This window comes from Micropterus dolomieu, linkage group LG16 (genome assembly GCF_021292245.1).
Source record: "Micropterus dolomieu isolate WLL.071019.BEF.003 ecotype Adirondacks linkage group LG16, ASM2129224v1, whole genome shotgun sequence".
Taxonomy (NCBI): domain Eukaryota; kingdom Metazoa; phylum Chordata; class Actinopteri; order Centrarchiformes; family Centrarchidae; genus Micropterus; species Micropterus dolomieu.
The window spans coordinates 720,793-740,150 of NC_060165.1; the positions used below are offsets into that span (position 1 = coordinate 720,793).

Sequence of the window (19,358 nt, forward strand, 5' to 3'; positions counted from 1 at the left end):
AACAAACAGTTTTTGACATAGTCCAATCACCGTGTTTATAGCACCAAACCCCCCAAAAAAGAGTGCGAGAAAACATTTTATGGTGGGGTTATCACTTAAAATGTTCTATTTGTTTACATTGTTACATAGTTTGTTATTGCTTAGCTTCTGTTTCTACGTTACAAACCACGTCACCATATTCATTCCCATTTGTCACAGGTAAAAAAAAAGAACCAAACCCACTTTGCTCTTTTTGCATTTTAAAAATAAAACAGAATGCAATTGTTTATTTTATCACTGGACATAAATGAAGACAGAAACCAAGGAAAAACCCCAGTGACATTTCTTCCCCTTCCTCTTCATCCCAAAACATTTTCTTTAATTTGGACATTTAACTTTATATACTCAACCAGTACAACAGCAGCGCATACTCAAAAGCTGTTTTTGAAGAAATGAAAGCGCCTTAACTAAGAACAAACTGTGCAACTACCTTCAGTATTCTTGTAAATTTGAACTGACAAAAACCAAAACCTTTTTTGAAACCAAAACTGTTCCGGGGGGGGGGGGGGGGGGGGGGGGGGTTGAGCAACAGACAGAACTGGGATGATCAGAGAGAAAGCAGGCAGCGATGAGCAGACACTCACAGCTCTACTGCTTTACTCTGTAGCCAATACTGTCCATATGATTGCATAAAATCAGTGTGTGTATGTGTGATGGGTTGGTCCATGACAGACAAGGTAGTCATAATATCCACATCAGTTTCTGATAGATGGTAGATAGATGCTCCTTGCTGGGGCCTGATAGAACACTGGAACCCTCCACTCATCTTCTTTCCTTCTTACTTTCTCTTCTCAACCTGTTTCCGGCACCTCTTTCTCCTCAGGCTTTAATCTCAGGGGTCGAGGTGTACAGCTGCTCAGAGTTCTCTGCCCCCAGGTCCTCTGTGGAGTAATGCAAGACAAAACAGTAAAATGATCATACTGATACCTGGATATGGCATAATATTGCTGGTACACAAATGTAGTGAGGTAAGAAACAAGCAAAGCAGCCTGTATTTCATAGTTTTCAGTCACGTGACATGCGCGGTGACCTGAGGGCAAAACAACAGACAAACATAGCTGCTCACACTGCAACTTCCTGTAGAGTCGCCGCAAAAGCAGTCAAATTTTATTGTATTAATTGTATTTATGTATCACCTTTCAACTTAAGAAAAATAAAGATATGAACACAAATCGCAAGTGTTGGGCATATCTGACCCATATAACGTTACAGCATCCGCTGCTGCATTTCTACCTTTAAAAACCGCCAGGTCCCTCCCACCGCGGTAATGTTTACTTTTACCTTCTGGGGAATCCCTCACCTAACACAGGCCAGGCTTGTCTCTTCCTCGATTAGTGCCTCCGAAAGCACAACAACCATCCAGCACAAAAGTAACAAACTCAAAGTAACAGTGTATTACTTGCTTATTGCAGGCATGTGATTGGCAAAGGGCAAAAAAACAGGAAAATATACTGAGACCCCCCCACCATCACCACCCCGAACAAACTGGCGGCGGCTCTAGATAAGTGTCTAATCCACTGCGCCATCGCAACCTCTCTATAATAATTATTTTGTATAAATTCTTTACTAAACTTCAACAGCTAAATGTGCAACATGAAATAATTGAGTCTATAACTAAGTAATATACTACTACTAACTTTCAAATTAGTTCAGTAGAAGTTAATGGATTATTTTTAATGAATAATAGTTGTCGCCTGTTTAAGACCTGGTGGCCTAAAGATACAGTTATATTAGTCAGGAAACTCTGATCAAACAGCAGATCAGTCTCTGTCTGTTGATAAACTGTAGGAAAAAGTTTGACATTCCAATTCTGCCGTGTGGGTGAGACGACTGACAGTTTTACGGGATCGCGCCAGCTACACAGAGGCCGTTGCCATAGTTACCTCACGGAAGGCTTGTTTGCCTGTTGATGAGGAGGACAAAGCGACCCCGTGGATCAAAGCCTTATGAAAACGCCTCATATAAACCCTGTCACAATCATTCACAAGAAATTAATTTATAACGTGCCAAAACCTTTAACATAAGAACGACTTAAAAAGCAACCATTTATACAGCAAAGTGTATATTTAGGCTACATGAGTGATCAATCGACAACAAAGTCAAAGTAAACATCAGACATAGCCTATAACAAGCAATAATCAAATCATACCCAATTTATCCCATCCTTATTGTCAACTTAGTGTTGGGCAAGTTACTCAGAAATAATACAGCTACTTACAAGTTACTTAGCATATACTCCTTAAAGTAATATTAGCTACTCTACTTTTTACTGGGTGATATAACGAGTCCAAGCATCAGTGGCAGCAGCGGCCGGAGTTTTTCCGAGTTTCACGTTGCTGCGCTGCTTTAGCTGATGTTTTAATTAAGTAAAGATGTAGAAATATTTGCGGTCGAAAACTTTTTGCTGGTCGCACAAAGTTTAATGTTACAACGGACGACAATGTTCTTTGCATCTCAGACTGTGACACAGTAATGGCAATAATGTTACTTACAGCTGTCGAAAATACCTCTCTCCCTGTTCTCCTGTCTTCCTTTAGCGCATTCACGTCAGGGATGGGGCGTTCACTAGCGCAGCGTTACTTGGATAAGTAACTGTTTAGGAAATAGTAATCCGTTACATTACTCTTTACTTGGAAAAGTAATATTGCAGTATTACTGCCCAACACGTTACCACTGATGCGTGAGAGCGACTGTGGTACACACTGCGCAGGTGTGGAATGGGCAGCTGAATGCAAACGAACATCCTTGCTGATACTTTCAAAGTAAGAAAACTCTACACACACGCCTGTAGATGTCCTCAAATCCGGGAAAAAAATAAATAAAAATCACATCCCTGTTATTGGTTGGCAGGCAGCATAAAATAACTAAACTGGAAACTAAAACTATGAATAACTGCTGATTGCAGGATTCCATCACAGTTGCCATGACATTTTTCAGTCTGAGGTTTCTGAGCAGACATTTTGAAGCTTGTGGTTCCGCTTTACTACTCAGTTTTATCGTTTTTTGGAACCAGAGAATCCACATTTTGGCAGTGGAAGTGGAGCTGAGGGAAGATAAATATGTTGCAACCAACTAGGTTGAATCCAATAACTCAATAACTTTAGAGATGTCAATACAGTACCACATGGGTGTCTGTGTATGTGTTCCACACCTGTGCAGCTAGCGCATATGGGTGCATGCAGTCATGGTCGGACATTCAGATGTCACAGATAGCTGACAAAATTTACATCACATAAAATGGGCTACCACTGATTTTGCTTTGTTAAGTGTGAGGGAATAAACAAATCCTGATGATGTAATAGTCTTGCCATATGGTCATTTGGCTTGGAGACTACAAATTTACATCAGAAAGCCTGGAGGGGTGGAATTTGAAAGGCACAGGTGTTTACAAAACAAGGAGGTTCCAACTAAAACATGTTATCAACTTTCCTAAAGGCTTGTGCAGATTACACGACTTTCAGCGTCGGCCGATTGCCGTGCTGTTCAGAAAACACAACTTGAGACAGGTCTTGAAGTCGTTGTGGCGTTCACAATATGTGACTGATCGGTGACAGGGGGTCACACACAACACGAGCTGACGACTGTCAGCCGATGCTGGTCTCCAAACCACATTTTGTCAAGAAAATGCGAACCTACACACAAAACAGCTGTTTGTTAAAGTCTGAATGCTCTGGTTAATGTCAACCAGAGCATTCAGCACTGATCTGCTGCGTTTCACGTTATAATAGGAGTGCCCATGGAGTCTGCACGTCATTCCAACAGTAGAGTCCTGACGACAGTTTTATTTAGGGATATAAGAGATAAATGTTACCGTGTCATTTCGTAAAGGGACTGATGATGTAACTCTCACCTCATGAAGCTGAGGGCTCAAATGATCTCCTGTCCAGACAAAAGACGCACCGCAAAAAAAGTTACAGTATTTCTATGTAGTGAATGATGAAGGCTACTGTAATCTGATTATTTCAACAGATGCTATAATGTTTATTGGAACCTCAATGTTTGTTTCTATGTGTTATAATGTTGACAGACATGTTTCTGGATTAGGAAGATATGATCTGTAGCCTTTAGTGCCAAAAGCTGGTCCGCTCATCTGACAGATCACAGTGGCAGGCTCAAACTGTGGACAGATGATGCGGCTGTGCAACATGTCATATTTAACTGACGTTGCTTTAAAATGACTGCTATGACGAAAGGACATCTCATTTCGTTAAATGACTGTTTCCTCGACTCGATCCTCGATCTAGTAGGCACAAATTTGGGAAATGAGAAAGGCCCCTAATCTGAAAAAAGTCTGGCCAGACAGTTAGCCTCAGCTAGGGCCAATAGAATCTGCTGAATTTCATAGGAAAGTTATAATAATTAATTATTTTAAATGACACATACAATGGTCGCTTCTTGTGCTCCAGAGTGCAATTGTTAGCAGTCAGAGATTCAATATATTCCATTCTTTGTTTATATTTTCGATGCCTTATCAAGTTGATAGTCTTGAACGCAGCTCTTTTATACAAAATAGATTTTCTCACCGACTTGCATACAGGAGGCAGTTTTTGATGCCAGTATTTTGGGGTAATTAGAGGATCTGCATTAACAGACATGTTTACACTGGCTTCAGCATTTAGCATTGGTGGTCGCTGTTTGCTGAAAAGATGACAGGAGTATGACCAGCGCTGGCTACATAAATGTGTGCCCAAAGTTGTAGTGTTACCAGGAAGGACACACTTCCACAGGCCGTAGGTTTTCCCCACAGCAGTCTGCCACAGTCGGAGCGTGCCGTCCTCAGAGCCACTGGCATAGAGCTCACCATCCGGACTGAAGCGAACACAGTGTACTGGACCAAAGTGACCCTTATAGGACTCTGCAGACAGGGGGTAAAGCAACAGCATTAGACTGAGTGCTAGAACAATTTTATTTTTTGGTGTTTCTCATCAATTTTTAAATTAACTTTTATATTTAAGTATATAGTAGTTTATTTGGCTTTTATACATTGTGTATTAAACACATTTTAAATAGACAAACTACCTTCAACCTTACACACTGAAAGCAGGCCATTTATTCCCAAAAGTGGAGTAGCTACCTTAAAAGCTCATTCTTATCAAGACTCAAACAATATCTAAAATGATCCGTAGTCTAGAGAAAAAGCTCCTCTCTTCTCCTCACCCAGCTCTTCCTTGGTGCTGTAATCAAATTTGTAGAGTTTGAAGTCATCTCCCCCAGCAACAAAGAAGTCCTTCTCTGGGTGGAGGGAGGCCGAGTTGATGGGAGCAGGGGCGTCCACTGCCTTGATCAGGTCCAGGCTGTAATATGATAAAATCATTCTAACGTTGTGCTTAAGTAATGTCACTGGAGAAGTAAATGTCTACAATGTCTCATCTGCACTACAAAGTTGTAGGTATAATTGTAAATAAATAATAAAAAAATTTAGCCACAAGAGGTGATGAAGGGGTTCAAACCAGTTCAAAACATTTGATTTATAGTCTGACTTGTGTCATGCCACAACCATTTCTTGTATTTGTAGCGCCCCCTAGTGTTTGATTTTGAATGAAACTTTCCGGGCATATCTGGGGCACCTATCTAAACATACACTGTAGGATCTGTGATGACTGGCCCAACGGTTACTAACAAAAATGTGGTTTTCAGAAAGATTCAAAATAAAACTTTATTAACATACAAATATCCATTGTATCAAATTCATTCAGAATCACAAAGGATAAGAATTACAAATCTTCTGTGAATAAATTAAGTGCAGCAAACCTCAGAGCGTCATAGAAAGCGATTGTCTTTCCATATGTTATAACAAGACTCTCTCCATCAGCCACATACTCCATGCTGCTCACAGACGTGTCGAACACCAACTTCTTCACCTCCTCCATGGAGCTCCTGTCCCACAGCCTGGGGACACACAAGGGACTTGTTAGACATTCGACTGTCTCTGACACACCGTCAGCACGACGAGCAGAAGTCTATTCTGTTTCTCTCTCTCCGTGTCTGCTCTTTTGACATTCTCCATCAGCAGTGGGCTATGTTTTATAAAGTCGCCAAAATGACACAAAACTCTATTCCATTTTCCGCTGCAGGTGTGCCGCATGGGAAAGAGGCTTGTTAATTGTGCTTGTAAAATATTCACCGTGGCTACATCTTATAATGTAAGAGATTTCTGCAAAATGCCGTTATACCTGGGTGGCCCGCCCAAGTAAAGTCTATGTGGGAAACACTGAATACAACTCTGTTGTCGAAGTCAGCATGCTATACATAGCTGCTAGTCAATATTGACTGCTCGTGCAACATTTTAAGATACAGTATGTCACTTTTATCATTATTCTAATGTGCTGTATGTGTCTCACGCTCGTGTCTTTTCAGGATGATTGAATAAAATATTAGTCGTTAGATTAATAGACTAATCTAACAACTAATGTAGCCTATTGCTGCTCTTGGTGGGAAATGTTCGGTTTCTGTAATAATATCATAAAATACGGTCCAGACCTGCTCTTTTATGAAAGGCGCAATGAGATAACTGTTGTTGTGATTTGGTGCTATATAAATAACATTGAATCGAACTGAATTCAGACAGAATTCGACAATAAAAATGCAATTAACTGTAAAATGCAGAATATCGTGGTCACGCGGAATCTGCCAAAATGTTGATGCAAATGATAAAAATCAGGAGTTTCCCAAGACTTAAACGTTTTTGCTCACAGCACTTAAGCCAAACAAACAGAAAAACAATGCTGCTATGTTTTGAAGTTTACAGGCTGCCTCTGTCCTCTCTGCTTCAGTGTTTCAGTGAGGGCGGAGCTCAGAGTTCTCCTCCACACACGCATCATATCATCGAAGACGGGCTCAGACTCAGTGTGTTCAGCAGCATATGGAGGCTGTCATGTAATAAATAACCTGTTTGATGGGGGACAATTCACAATAAATGTATTGCACCAATTCATTCATTGTGAATTGTCCCCTATTAAATAGTATTATAATATCCTACTGTTGTAATACATTTATTGTAAATTGTCCCCATAAATAATTCCACATAAATTTGAGTATTTCTATGTTGCATGTTTATACTTTAAATTCATTTATATTAATTCAATATGTAATATTTCTTATTGGATTTTTGAAATGTTATTCATCCTCCACATGATAACACACTCTTTCTGGTGACAAAATGTGTTTTAAACATATATAGACACACATGATCTGGGCACTGACAAACAACCAAGCAACCTTACTGACCGTATGGTTTTGTCATCTGCAGCAGAGAGGATCTGCTTGTCGTTGTTACACCACAAGGCTTTTTTTATAGCTGAGGTGTGACCTGCAATCTCCTGAGGTGCTACAAGACACAAAGATGCAACAGTTGACTACATTAGAAGACACCTGATACAACACAAATGGCAGGTTTGACTGGGATAACGAGTCTATTCCCTTTAATAATACACTGAACTACAAAAGCCTTTCACATGCAACTGATTTTTAATAACACCGGGGCCAGCGTCGCACTGATCAATGTAGGATTTACAGAAAATAATGAAGCAGCCCAGAAAGCAGAAGAGCATGAGAGCATGCTCTAACCCTCACCAATAAATGACATTCGACATGTACCCACATATATCTTTGCATGAAATCATTCTCTTACCTGCTTCAGGGTTGCTGAGATCATAGATGCGCAACAGCTTGTCATTTCCTCCAGTCAGCAGACAGTTGCTGTCCTGAGTGGAGAGTATATTCACAGACAATAGCAATTTCAGAAATATCCCTATATCATTATCACATCTACATAAATGCATTAAGGATATATATAGAAATGATCGCATTCCTAAACATGTTATTTGAGTAGCTCATCCATATCCACTACACTGACCTGAGTAAAGTTGACAGTCTTGACGATGTGTTTGTGTGCCAGTGTGAGGACCTCGTCTCCACTCACTGCATCCCACACCTTTCTGAAAGGCACAGAGGTCATTCTTTAAATTGTTGACAGTTTATGCAACCTCTTATATTTGCCAATGTTAGTTTTCTTCTTCCTCATACAAGGAAAGCTGCCTTCCCAAGCATGAAAGTAAACACACTTTGCATATAGGTCCAGTCCCATGTCAAACCGACATTGTGGGCTAATAGTCCTGATGGTGGTGGTGATGGCTACAGCAACAGTCTAAAGTTTAAAATGTAACAAATCAGGCATAGTTGCTACCAGTTACAGCTTTCACCAAAATGTAGGCCCTAAATGTTCAGATGTGTCAAGAATTATGACATTTATTTATTTATTATTATTATCGATGGGCGGATCCTGATTCGACTGTCAATCTCACAGTCGAAGCTTCGCCGTGAAACAAGGATCATGGCATTTTGGCGATATGGAGGTGCTCAACATCTGATTTTACATATATCTACCAGTTTTCTCCCAATAAGTTAATATACAGCCTATTACAATATACATTTCAACGTTTAATGCTGTAAATAAACATGTAAAAAGAATAAAACTGTCAATAAATGTTTTTAAAGTGCGTGAATAAATCCAAAATTGTAACCCTAAGCCTGGGTCTTCAGTGTTCATGTGTAGTTGTAGCGTTGTGTGCTGGCGGAAGAGGAACACTTGCTGAAGAGACGGAGCCCCAGCTTCACTGGTGTTGTGCTGAGCTGTTCGCACCTGGCGGGACTTTCGGATAATTTTTCACCGTTGATGAACCACACAAAGAATATTTTATCGTTTTTAAATAGCTGGTTACTTGAAATAAAACCGCCAGGAACCGCAACGTGCATGCAGTTGTTGGCAGCAGGGAATGCACGCTAAATTCTGCACAAGAAGCTACTATATAATCACAGTGGTAGATTTAACTGATCCATAAAATGTCTCCATTTCTCTCCGTTAGTTGTCACTTTAGGATATGTCTGCTTAGAGGAAATGTCCGATTGGTCAGTAGAAGGGCTGTTTAAGCATTTTGATGCTCTAAAGTTAATATGCTCCAGAGCAGGTTAGCTGTGGAGCACATCCTGGATGACTGGATAATTTAGACATCCTGCCGGCAAGATACACGGCTAGACATCAATCTGTAAGCCCTGTACAGGATTGGACCCTCCACTCACGCTGTGAAGTCAGCTGCAGCGGTGGCTGCCTTCGTGGCGTCTGTGTTGAGAGTGGCTCCCCAGACCGCACCTTTGTGACCCAGAAACGTTCCTATCCAGTCCCCTGTGTCTCCCTGGCGCAACATGGGCTTGCCATCTGGCAAAAGAAAAGCAGCAAAGATACATCTTAACCCATTTTACCAGCAGATGACAAAGCCTGTGATACTGCAGTCAACATGGGTCTATTAAACAAGCCACAGACTGCCTCACTTTGACAACATGTAAGTGTGCATTCTAACGGCAGCTTTCAGGAAGACAAATTGAAAAAGTACATTTCAATTCAAGGGTCTGACATTAAATGACCAATTTATAAACAACAACATAGATAACAGTGGTCAAAAGATGCCTGAAAGAGAATGTAATGTTAAGCCAGTGGACACATGGAAATTAAAAAGTGTTTCACAAAGCAGATAGGATGTAACATGAAGTACAGTATTTTTTGGATTTATGAAATAATAAAAAGAGATATCCAAAATCCAATTTGCAATCCTTATCAATTGATGCAACTAAAAACATGCACTGAATCTTTAAGGGGAAAATTAAGGGAAACCTAACTTACACTGCTGAGTGACCCATTTTCTAATTTTTGCACTTCTAAATGTTGCAGAAGCTACAGGCATTTTGGATAAACCTTTAAAGTTGTCTGAAACACAATCTGAAACCACCGATCTAATGTTTTCTACAATAGAGGTGCAACAACTAATAGACATAGTTGACAAAAATCAATTTATTGCCAACAAATTTAATAATCGATTCATTCATGACGTCATTGGGCCGTAACTACACCGTCAGCTTAACGGAGTAAAATGATGTGTGAACAGTAAAGTTACTATAACAACAATACACCACCACTGGTATTAACACCTTCACGACCTAAAACCTCCAACGTGTGAGAGCATTTCACTGTTCTTGTGATTTGTAATCCGGATAGTCGATTATTCATTTCAATAATTGATAGAATAATCGACTATCAAATTAGTTAGTTGCAGCCCTAGTCAACAAGCAAAAATAATTTATATATCACCCTTTATACTATTATAATAAATAGTATAAAATTTTCACAAATCTGAAACTGTGTTTAAAGACACTTTGGTAGATTTAACAGTTCTAGGTATAGTCATTTTCCTGGACCTGGTTACAGTCTATGGACATAACACAAAGGTGGTGCTGAAAAGTTAAGGGAGAAAAAAAACAAAAAACGCTCGAGGCAGGTGCAGCAAAGTGCCTCAACACACTTTTCTTTTGTGCTGTTGTTACCGGGACTTATAGCCTACCTGAAGAAAGTAGTGAGGACGCATGCAGCAGGAGTGGGTAGTAACTTGTTACAAGTAACGCAAATTAACAAAATAAATAATATAAGTCATTGGCATCTTTTAACGTTCCTTTTCTCTTCACTCCAGTATTTTCTTTGGGACAGTAATCTACTTTTTAATTTCGCTACATTTTCCATTCATACCTTCATAATTTAACCAGTCTGTAATATGCATCCGGCCTCATTAACCGAAATGAGCGGTCAGCCAGGCTGTGTGCAGTTACGCAGAAGAGCGCTGGTCTCGGGTACGTGTCACAGTTACATAGCTGGGCAGATGCAAACACTTAGAAAATCAGGCAAATGCCTTTTCAGTTTAAGGCTTTATTGTTCTACTAATACAACTGAAATCCTGTGAGCGCACACCATGGCACTAGTGGCCATGTTGGAAAGCAGCCTGTATCCCTCTTTAACAAGCAGGCAAGTGAAATAATTTCACTTTCCATTAATGGCGTAGAAAAGTGTATTTAGTCTCTGCAGAGCAAATGTAGACACTGTAACATCTAAATCTGATGATGACTGGATTGATTCTGATATATTAACAGTAGACTATCATGTTGTTGAAAAAAGCATTGCTTTCTTTTGATGGATATTAGCCTGTTTATTTCACATTGGTTAGGCTTCTATTTGTTTTATAGCGATGTGCAACGCTGACTCCATAAACAGAATGCCGCCGGTGAAACTAATGTTTCACTCAACAGCAACCAGTTGTTATTTACACAGGAAACAATCATTTTTGGGATGCACAGAGACAGAGACAAATTATGGGTGGATAAAACAGTCCTGTTGGGCTTTACGCATGACGCGCAGCTTCCTCTGTATGTAGGTTTACCTGCTTCAGCAATGAGCTGCTCCGTGTTACTGCCACAATAATTCTTTTCATTGATGCTTCATTTAATCCATTTAACTATACAGCACAGTGTTTTGCAGGGACATTTATTACTGTTGCACATCGCGCTTACGCTATGAACATGACGTGATTATGATGGAGCTGTTTGCAAAGTGGAGGAAGAGAGAAAATACAAAGAAGTGTCCAAAGTATGGGATTATTTCAAGCTAAAGAAAACAACTCTGTAATGTTACCGTCCGTCTACCGTAAAACGAAACTTATGTCTCGGCAACAGCACGAGGGCATCTGATCAGAAAGCAGCCGGTGTTCTGCTTCGAATACTAAAATCATCATTGCAGCCCTAGTCCTGAGGTGTGTCACTGCTTGTTGTATGGATGGCTAGTAGACAGGGTATATTCTCAGGGTATATTCTCTGTACTCATGTAGTAAAATGCCAACGGCATGTCATCAGAGTTTGCATTGAAGACAGTTCTGTGTTCACAAACATTTGTTACAGGGAGAGTCATGGCCAAGTGAGACACAGGAAATATCACAGACAGCTCACAAGTCTAACATTAGGATAACTAAATACATTTGTACTGTGCTTAGCTACATTAACTAGCAGCTGTTCCATGGTTTTTGATGGTAGGTAGTCAGTGGAGTTTTGTTGTGGTTATATTCAGTCTCTCTGACTGTGCACCAAAGTTTTCATAATCTCCCCCCTAAAGTCTATACTCCATCATCTGTCACTGCAAATACCCTCTTTCAGCCCCATTAACAAGTACATTCTGTTAAGTTTAAGTGCTTTATTTAAAATAACAAACAAACAAAAAAACGGGGATGGCCCGAACCCCACTAGCATTTCTGCCCCCCCCCCCCCACCCCAGGTTCATAGTTGCTCCTACGCCCCTGAGAGGTACAACAAAGGGATGATCCATCGCTCAGCAATGCAAATTAAGTTTCCCCATAACTACCAAATCGGAAGCTAACTTAAGCGTCGTAAACGTTAAGACCTTTTCAACTTGTTAATAACCCTTAATTTGCTAACTAACAGACTGGCCGGTGGTCTCACCCTTGCAGGCGCTGATGAGGAAGTAGCCATAGGGAGTGATTCCACTAAAGGCCAGGTCCACCACAGGCCGGGTGTGACCAGAGCAGGTGAGTGGAGTCTGTCTCATCGCCATGGTCCTTCAGTTGGGCAGGAAACGGTTCGCACTGAGGAAATAACGTTAGACTATACAACGCTAACGGCTAGCTAGCTGGTATGCTAGCGGGCTAAGAGACAGACAAGAACACAAACTGGCTAGCAGAGTGTTGACCTGTAGTTGGCTGCTGGTTGGAATACAAATGGCCAATAATTAACGTTAACTCCGTAGGTTTGTCAAACTAATCGTCGGGTCTCCCTCCCAGCGAAGGACTGGCGATCGTGCTAATAGCTACAACATTGCAACTAACTAGCAACGTGCAGCGCGGCGTAACTATCGCATAGATGATATAGCCTAGCCAGTGTTCCGCTCGCCACAACAAAGGTAATACTTCCGGTGTCATTTCTTTCTCAATAAAAGCGTCGTCTCTAACTGAGTAGTGACAGGATAACCACTGTTTAATATTAAATAAATAAAACATATAACTAAAATATGTATAAATAAAACGAAACAATTCATTCTTTGTCATTTTTAATCAATTCCAGCAGTTTTCATTATTAATTTTAAAACGTAGTGACTGTTTCATAACTTCGCATGACGTCTTCAGATGTGAAAAAGGACAGACAGTTTGCTGTTACTTTGGTCTGAACGTGCCAAAAGCTCATATCTAATTGTCTTACTAAGCACTCCATAGTAAGCAATTTGCAGGTTGCAAGACAATGCTTTTTGTAAGATTGCAACTTACAAAAAGCTGTTTTTGTAGATAAGCATATCATAAATTTAAGTACTCCTGTGTCAAAGTAAAAAAATTGTGATACTACTATATTGATACTATTAGTGATTACAGACTACTATAGTATTTTTCAAAACTCTTGTTCTGATATTTAGTAGTTATTTTTAAGCATGTGGTACACAATGATGTATTACAATCTATATTAATACTGTTTTGACAAACAATTCTCCTACTTTTATTTTGATCTCTTCATTGTAGGATAAACGCATCTCGGCTGAATTGCTGCCCCCTAAAGGAAATGAATAGGCCTACCTGCTCTTCACACTTTTCTTCACACAGGCTACAATAAGAAAATGTTCCTCCTCACCTGTATTTGTGTTCTGCTTCTTTATTCCAGCTAAGTGACCCCGTTGTTAAATATCGTAAACTTGAGACATTTCTCTCAAAATATTCTGGAAATACTTATTTTGCATTCATTTATCAGGATAAGATTATACAGTAACCCTGCTGTAAAACTATTGTTAAGGATACAATAAAGTGGTACAACAAAATTAATCTAACTGTAGAGCTATAAAGGTCTATAACTTGCTACTGTAGGTAGGTTACTAGCATGTGGAATTTTGTTAATTCTCTTCACTTTTTTGTATTTTACCTGTGCAGGATTTTTCATATAGAAAAATACAGAACATACATACAGAACATTTTGCCAAAAGTATAAACCACAAATATAATTTCTTATTAATCAATTAAAACTTAAAGTTACAAATATGTATTTTTTATTAGTAGGCCTAGTAGTAGGCTAACTTTAAAAGAAAATGTACGTTAAACTGAATGCAGCATTGTAGACAATATTTTCTCCTTGTACTCCATGTTTCCTTTGAAGATTGCTGGAAATTGTTCTGAGTCCCCCTCCTTAAAGGGTAAATTATCATCTTAACAATTTAATAATGCATTGCATTAAAACAGCACTTTTCATACACAAAAGGCAATAACAGTAGCCTACTGGTCCTACCAGGCTGGACATGCAGTCTGTCAAAATATGTGTTCCCCTTTATAATGCACAGATGATGGCCTAACATTAAGTATTTAATTTTGTGTATACTTCACATCAGGACTAATAACAGGGGTGAATATGGAGAAGTTTCTATTTTCTAAGCAATTATTTCAGACTTTATTTTCAACCTGCCATAAAACACATCCCCCCTTTATTACGCACCGATGATGGCCTAAGTATTTAATTTTGTGTATACTTCACAGGACTAATAACAGGGGTGAATGTAGAGAAGTTTGTTGTTTCCTAGCAAAAGTTATAGTGGGATACAAAATACAAACTGGGATCCAGAGAATGTCTAGTACACAAGAGCTTCTACTGTTCATTAAGCCTTACAGAGAAGTGTTGCATCAAAGAATGTCCTGTAACTAACAGTAGGGTTTTTTTGTGTAATGTAATTTAATAAAACTATAACTAAGTTACTGAAAAGATCCTGTTACTGAAACAAATAACTGTGAGTTACTAAAACATTACTTTATATACTAAACAAGACATTTTGAAAGCTTGAATTTTGCCTTTGTCTCTTTTGTCCCGGATTGAATGTGCCCTTCTGACAAAACAACTGGCCCCTGCCTGGCCCCCTCAATAAAATGGGTCTAGAACCGCCACTGCTGTGCAGCAGGCTATTTGCATGAATTGTGTTTGCTTCTGTCAGATTACGGGGTTGTTGTTGGGAAGTCGCTTAAACGCGTGACAATGTGTGGAGCTCTGAAGCTGAAGTGCTATAATTATTTCCATGACTATTCGGCTTATTGATGGTTGTGACGACCACAATCATCAGCATTGCTGCCTTTGTCCTGTGGCAAATAAACAAAAGTGTCATCATCAGCTTCAGTTTAGCTGAAAACGAATTACTGTGTAAAGTCAGTGGTGAGATGACGTCCCTCACCAACTCGCTGACAGACAACTCGCTCCCTGGTATAACGTTAGTGCTGCATAATGTTACAGAATGACCGTTCTACAAGCTTGGCTTTTGTTTTAATATATTTAGGCTACTATTACTTCCGGGTCACCTGGCCCACCTGTCATTCTTTTCTTAATGTCTTTCTTTTTATATACAGTCTATGGTCTTTCTTGAAACGGAGAAATGAAAAAAGGAATTTCAAAAAAACTAAATCATACCCAGACCGGTTTTCCTGTTTATTCGTTTTGTGGTTCAAACGAAAAAATAAACTATCAAAACGTACACGGAGCTGTGTTTCATTATGTGATGCAGGGCAGTATTGCTATCGCTGAGGATCCAAACCCGGCAAGCCTGCAGCAGGATGACAGAGTGTGCCTTGCTTCGCGGCTGCAGGCAGAGATGGCGTCCTGATGCCGGTGAATAAGCAGAAAACAGAGCAGAGGGAGGGGAAAGAGATGCGGGCAGCGGAAGATGACAAGCTGTATCATTTAGAGCATCACATGGCATGTAGAGGACTTTCTCTGCTGATGATGACAGCGCCTTGAGAACATTTAAGGCTCTTTATAGTTCTTTTTTAGGCTGCATGAGATTTGAAGCATCAGTGTGATTCCTCGGAGCGGAGGAGGTGGGGGATTCTCCCTCCGGCGGCATTTGACGCAGGGAGAAGAAGGCAGAGGGAGAGAGGGGCGATGGCTGCCGGTGGAGCTGGATGCGGGGACACGGTGGAGCAGTGCCGGGCCGAGGTGGAGCGCTTGACCCGGGAGCTGGCGGAGGCCAACCGCGAGAAGATCCGGGCAGCGGAGTGCGGGCTGGTGGTTTTGGAGGAGAACCAGAGCCTGAAGCAGCAGTACGCCGATTTGGAGGCCGAACAGGAGGCGCTGAGACTGGAGCTGGATCAGCTGCAGGAGGTGTGCTCAGCAGAGTTATGACTCCTAAAAAGTAAAGCACTAGAAGTTATGACTCACAAGAAGTAGGTTATTGTTGTTAATGGCGCCTTGGAATAATTAGGCTAGTTATTTGCCGTTCATTCGAACTACTTCATAGATTAATGGAAAATAATTTGTGATGATTGATAGGCTACACCACTTTCAATTGTTAATAGCCTATGACTCCGTGTGTTGTCATTTGACTCATTAGGCTACAGTTACAGCTCACAGCAGGCCAAGCTCATACTAACATGTCTCTAGGCCACTAGCCTATGACTTTTCAAATAGGCCCAAATGCAACTTTCAATGGACGTTAATTTTCGTCAGGAAAATAGCTAGGAAAACTGTCAAATTAACTTTACCAATCTGTTTTATTTCTTCCATTGTTTTTAAATGACGATATTTTGACTTTTTGAAAGTTTTATTATTTAGCCTCTAAATTAAGGACTTTTTATCTTGCTTTATCTTAATGTTTATTGTTTTTATAACCGATAGATTTTTAGAGCTTTTAACTTTAATATTCAGGAGAACGAATGAACGAATAAACTAGGGAGATACTAAGAAATATAGCCTCAAGTCGTGAAAAATGCATCATTTGACATTTTCAAAGGAGTAGAACAAATGCAGATGACTTTGAATTTTGAATTATGACTTTGAGATAATTGCGTAAAAGCAGACTTGATTTTTACAGCATCATCTTGAGGTCAGTGAGTGTCAGTACCTGACTACTACTGGGTGAATACCCCCCTCCAAATTTTGTGTTTTAAAGTTTAAGCTACACAGACACTTTTGTGTAGCACGGGATCCAAATAAAATAGGGAACTTCAAATCACTATGATCTGAAGGCCTCATTGTTGGGAAGTCGGACTTGGTCATGAGGGGATGCGAACCCTGGAACTTCAGATCCCTTGAGTAGGTGAACTCCATGCCCAAGAGGGTTAAGGCAAGTTCTGGAAAATATTGACACTTTGGGCCCAATGTGGACATTTTCATTTAGGGGTGTACTCACTTTTGTTGCCAGCGGTTTAGACATTAATGGCTGTGTGATGCGTTATTTTGATGGGACAGCAAATTTATACTGTTGTACTAGCTGTACACTCACTACTTTACATTGTAGCAAAGTGTCATTTCTTCAGTGTTGTCACATTTGTGAGGGGTGTAATCACTTTTGTGAGATACTGTATGTAGCTGGCCCACCCTATGCAGCTGTAACAGTTTCATCTCTTGTCGGAAGGCTGTCTACAAGGATTAGGAGTGTGTTCATGAGAAGTTTTGACCATTCTTCTTGAAGCGCATATGTGAGGTTAGACACAGATGTTGGACGAGAAGCCCTGGCTCGCAGTCTCCGCTGTAATTCATCCCAAAGATGTTCTGTCGGGTTGGGGTAGGGACTCTGTGCAGGCCAGTCAAGTTCCTCTACACCAAACTCGCTCATCCATGTCTTTATGGACCTTGCTTTGTACACTGGTGCACAATCATGTTGGAACAGTGAAAACGTCTCCACTGCTCTAGTGTCCAGGGGTGGCGTGCTTTACAGCACTGAATATGACACTTTGCATTGCACTTGGTGATGTAAGGCTTGTATGCAGCTGCTCGGCCAAGAAAACCCATTCAAGGTGTACTCACTTTTGTGAGTCATTGTATTAAACCCTACGGAACCCTACAGGATGTCATTAACCTTCATGTTCATGTAAAGGCAGGCGACATAAAACTTTTGGCAATAAAGTGTAACAGTAGATGTGCTGAAAAACATTTCAGCTCTGTAGGACGTACAGGTGATTTTCTTGGATTTTTTGAAGTTTGGAATGAAAAATGTCATTCATTTCTTGTAATAAGCCATGCCCACTTTTTTATACATTAACTGAGTAGTGACCCTAGATTGTACAAACTGAATTTTGTACGAATCTAAACAGCGAATTACAAGGTATAAACTTTTCGCCTGTGTAGTGCTCCCTTAGTGGAAGCACTGCTCAGGACTGCTCAGCAAAGCTCGGACCAAGCATCTGGCAGAGGGTCCAAGTTTGCATACAATAGCTTAAGCCAATTTCGATTTACGGGTATTTATGTAAAATTGTACATAAAGACACAAAAGTAAAAATTTATGAAAAAAGAACTTTTATATCAAAATTCTTTTCATGACTTTTGATCAGCGACACCCGTAGAAGATCCTGCCAAAGTTTCAGGTCGATTGGTTTAAGAGAAAAGTGATAAAAACAAAGATGCAGATGAATCCAGAGATTAAAATGATGAACAATTTAATTTCGATTACGAAGTATTAGATTTCGTTTACAAAGGTCTTAAATCTTTTCTTGTCCTTTCATAGGATTAAATAAATGCCCTAACATCATAAATTTTAAAATCATCATAAAAGTTTTTGTGTGTGTGACTTTACAATTTACTCCGTTCAGAGCATAGACTATATAAAAAGTTTTGAGTGACTTCAATTCAATTCAATTTTATTTATATAGCGCCAAATCACAACAACAGTTATCTCACAGCGCTTTTCATAAAAGAGCAGGTCTAGACCGTACTCTATGATGCTATTTACAGAAGCCCAACAGTTCCCACCAAGAGCAAGCACTAGGCGACAGAGGCAAGGAAAAACTTCCTTTTAAGAGGCAGAAACCTCGAGCAGAACCATGGCTCAGGGTGGGCGGCCATCTGCCTCGACCGGTTGGGGGCAGCAGGTGACCCGCAGCCACAGATCCAGACTCCACAGCTCCAGAGCCAGAAAACCCGCAGGAAGTGATAGGGAGAGAGGAGAGGGACGAGAAAGCACAAGACTACCAGAAAGGGGAGAAGTTGTGTTAGTAACATGCAATAATGGGATGAGGTTGCATACAGAGGGAGAGAAAGTAGAGGAGAGAGGAGTTCAGTGCATCATTGGAAATCCCCCGGCAGTCTAGGCCTATAGCAGCATAACTAAGGGATGGTTCAGGACTAACCTGAGCCAGCCCTAACTATAAGCTTTATCAAAGAGAAAGTCTTAAGCCTACTCTTAAATGTGGAGATGGTGTCTGCCTCCTGAACCCAAACTGGAACCTGGTTCCACAGGAGAGGAGCTTGATAGCTGAATGCTCTGGCTCCAAGTCTACTTTTGGAGACTCTAGGAACCACAAGTAACCCTGCATTCTGGGAGCGCAGTGCTCTGGTGGGGTAGTAAGGTACTATGAGCTCTTTAAGATAAGATGGTGCCTGACCATTAAGAGCTTTGTAGGTAAGAAGAATGATTTTAAATTCTATTCTGGATTTTACTGGAAGCCAATGCAAAGAAGCTAAAACAGGAGAAATGTGATCTCTTTTCC

The 19,358-nt window shown here is 40.3% G+C and overlaps 1 protein-coding gene and 1 long non-coding RNA gene across 3 annotated transcripts; one reads left to right on the forward strand and one right to left on the reverse strand.

The window, feature by feature from the left end:
* Positions 1-222: 222 nt before the first annotated feature.
* Positions 223-12,818, reverse strand: LOC123984744 (serine/threonine kinase receptor associated protein). 2 transcript variants are annotated; one of them, XM_046071834.1, is made up of 9 exons: positions 12,367-12,818; positions 9,118-9,253; positions 7,895-7,976; positions 7,670-7,742; positions 7,267-7,366; positions 5,791-5,928; positions 5,197-5,333; positions 4,759-4,894; positions 223-920 (listed from the first exon to the last, which is right to left on the reverse strand). In XM_046071834.1, exons 1-9 carry the CDS (start codon positions 12,476-12,478, stop codon positions 896-898), a joined length of 939 nt encoding a protein of 312 aa, XP_045927790.1. In that variant the 5' UTR covers positions 12,479-12,818; the 3' UTR covers positions 223-895. The 2 variants fall into 2 exon arrangements, with proteins under 2 accessions (XP_045927790.1, XP_045927789.1); XM_046071833.1 differs by having other exon boundaries at positions 4,745-4,894; positions 12,367-12,816.
* Positions 12,162-13,542, forward strand: LOC123984745. Its single transcript, XR_006828514.1, has 2 exons — positions 12,162-12,823; positions 13,431-13,542. It is a non-coding gene; the product is annotated as an uncharacterized LOC123984745 (long non-coding RNA).
* Positions 13,543-19,358: the final 5,816 nt, after the last annotated feature.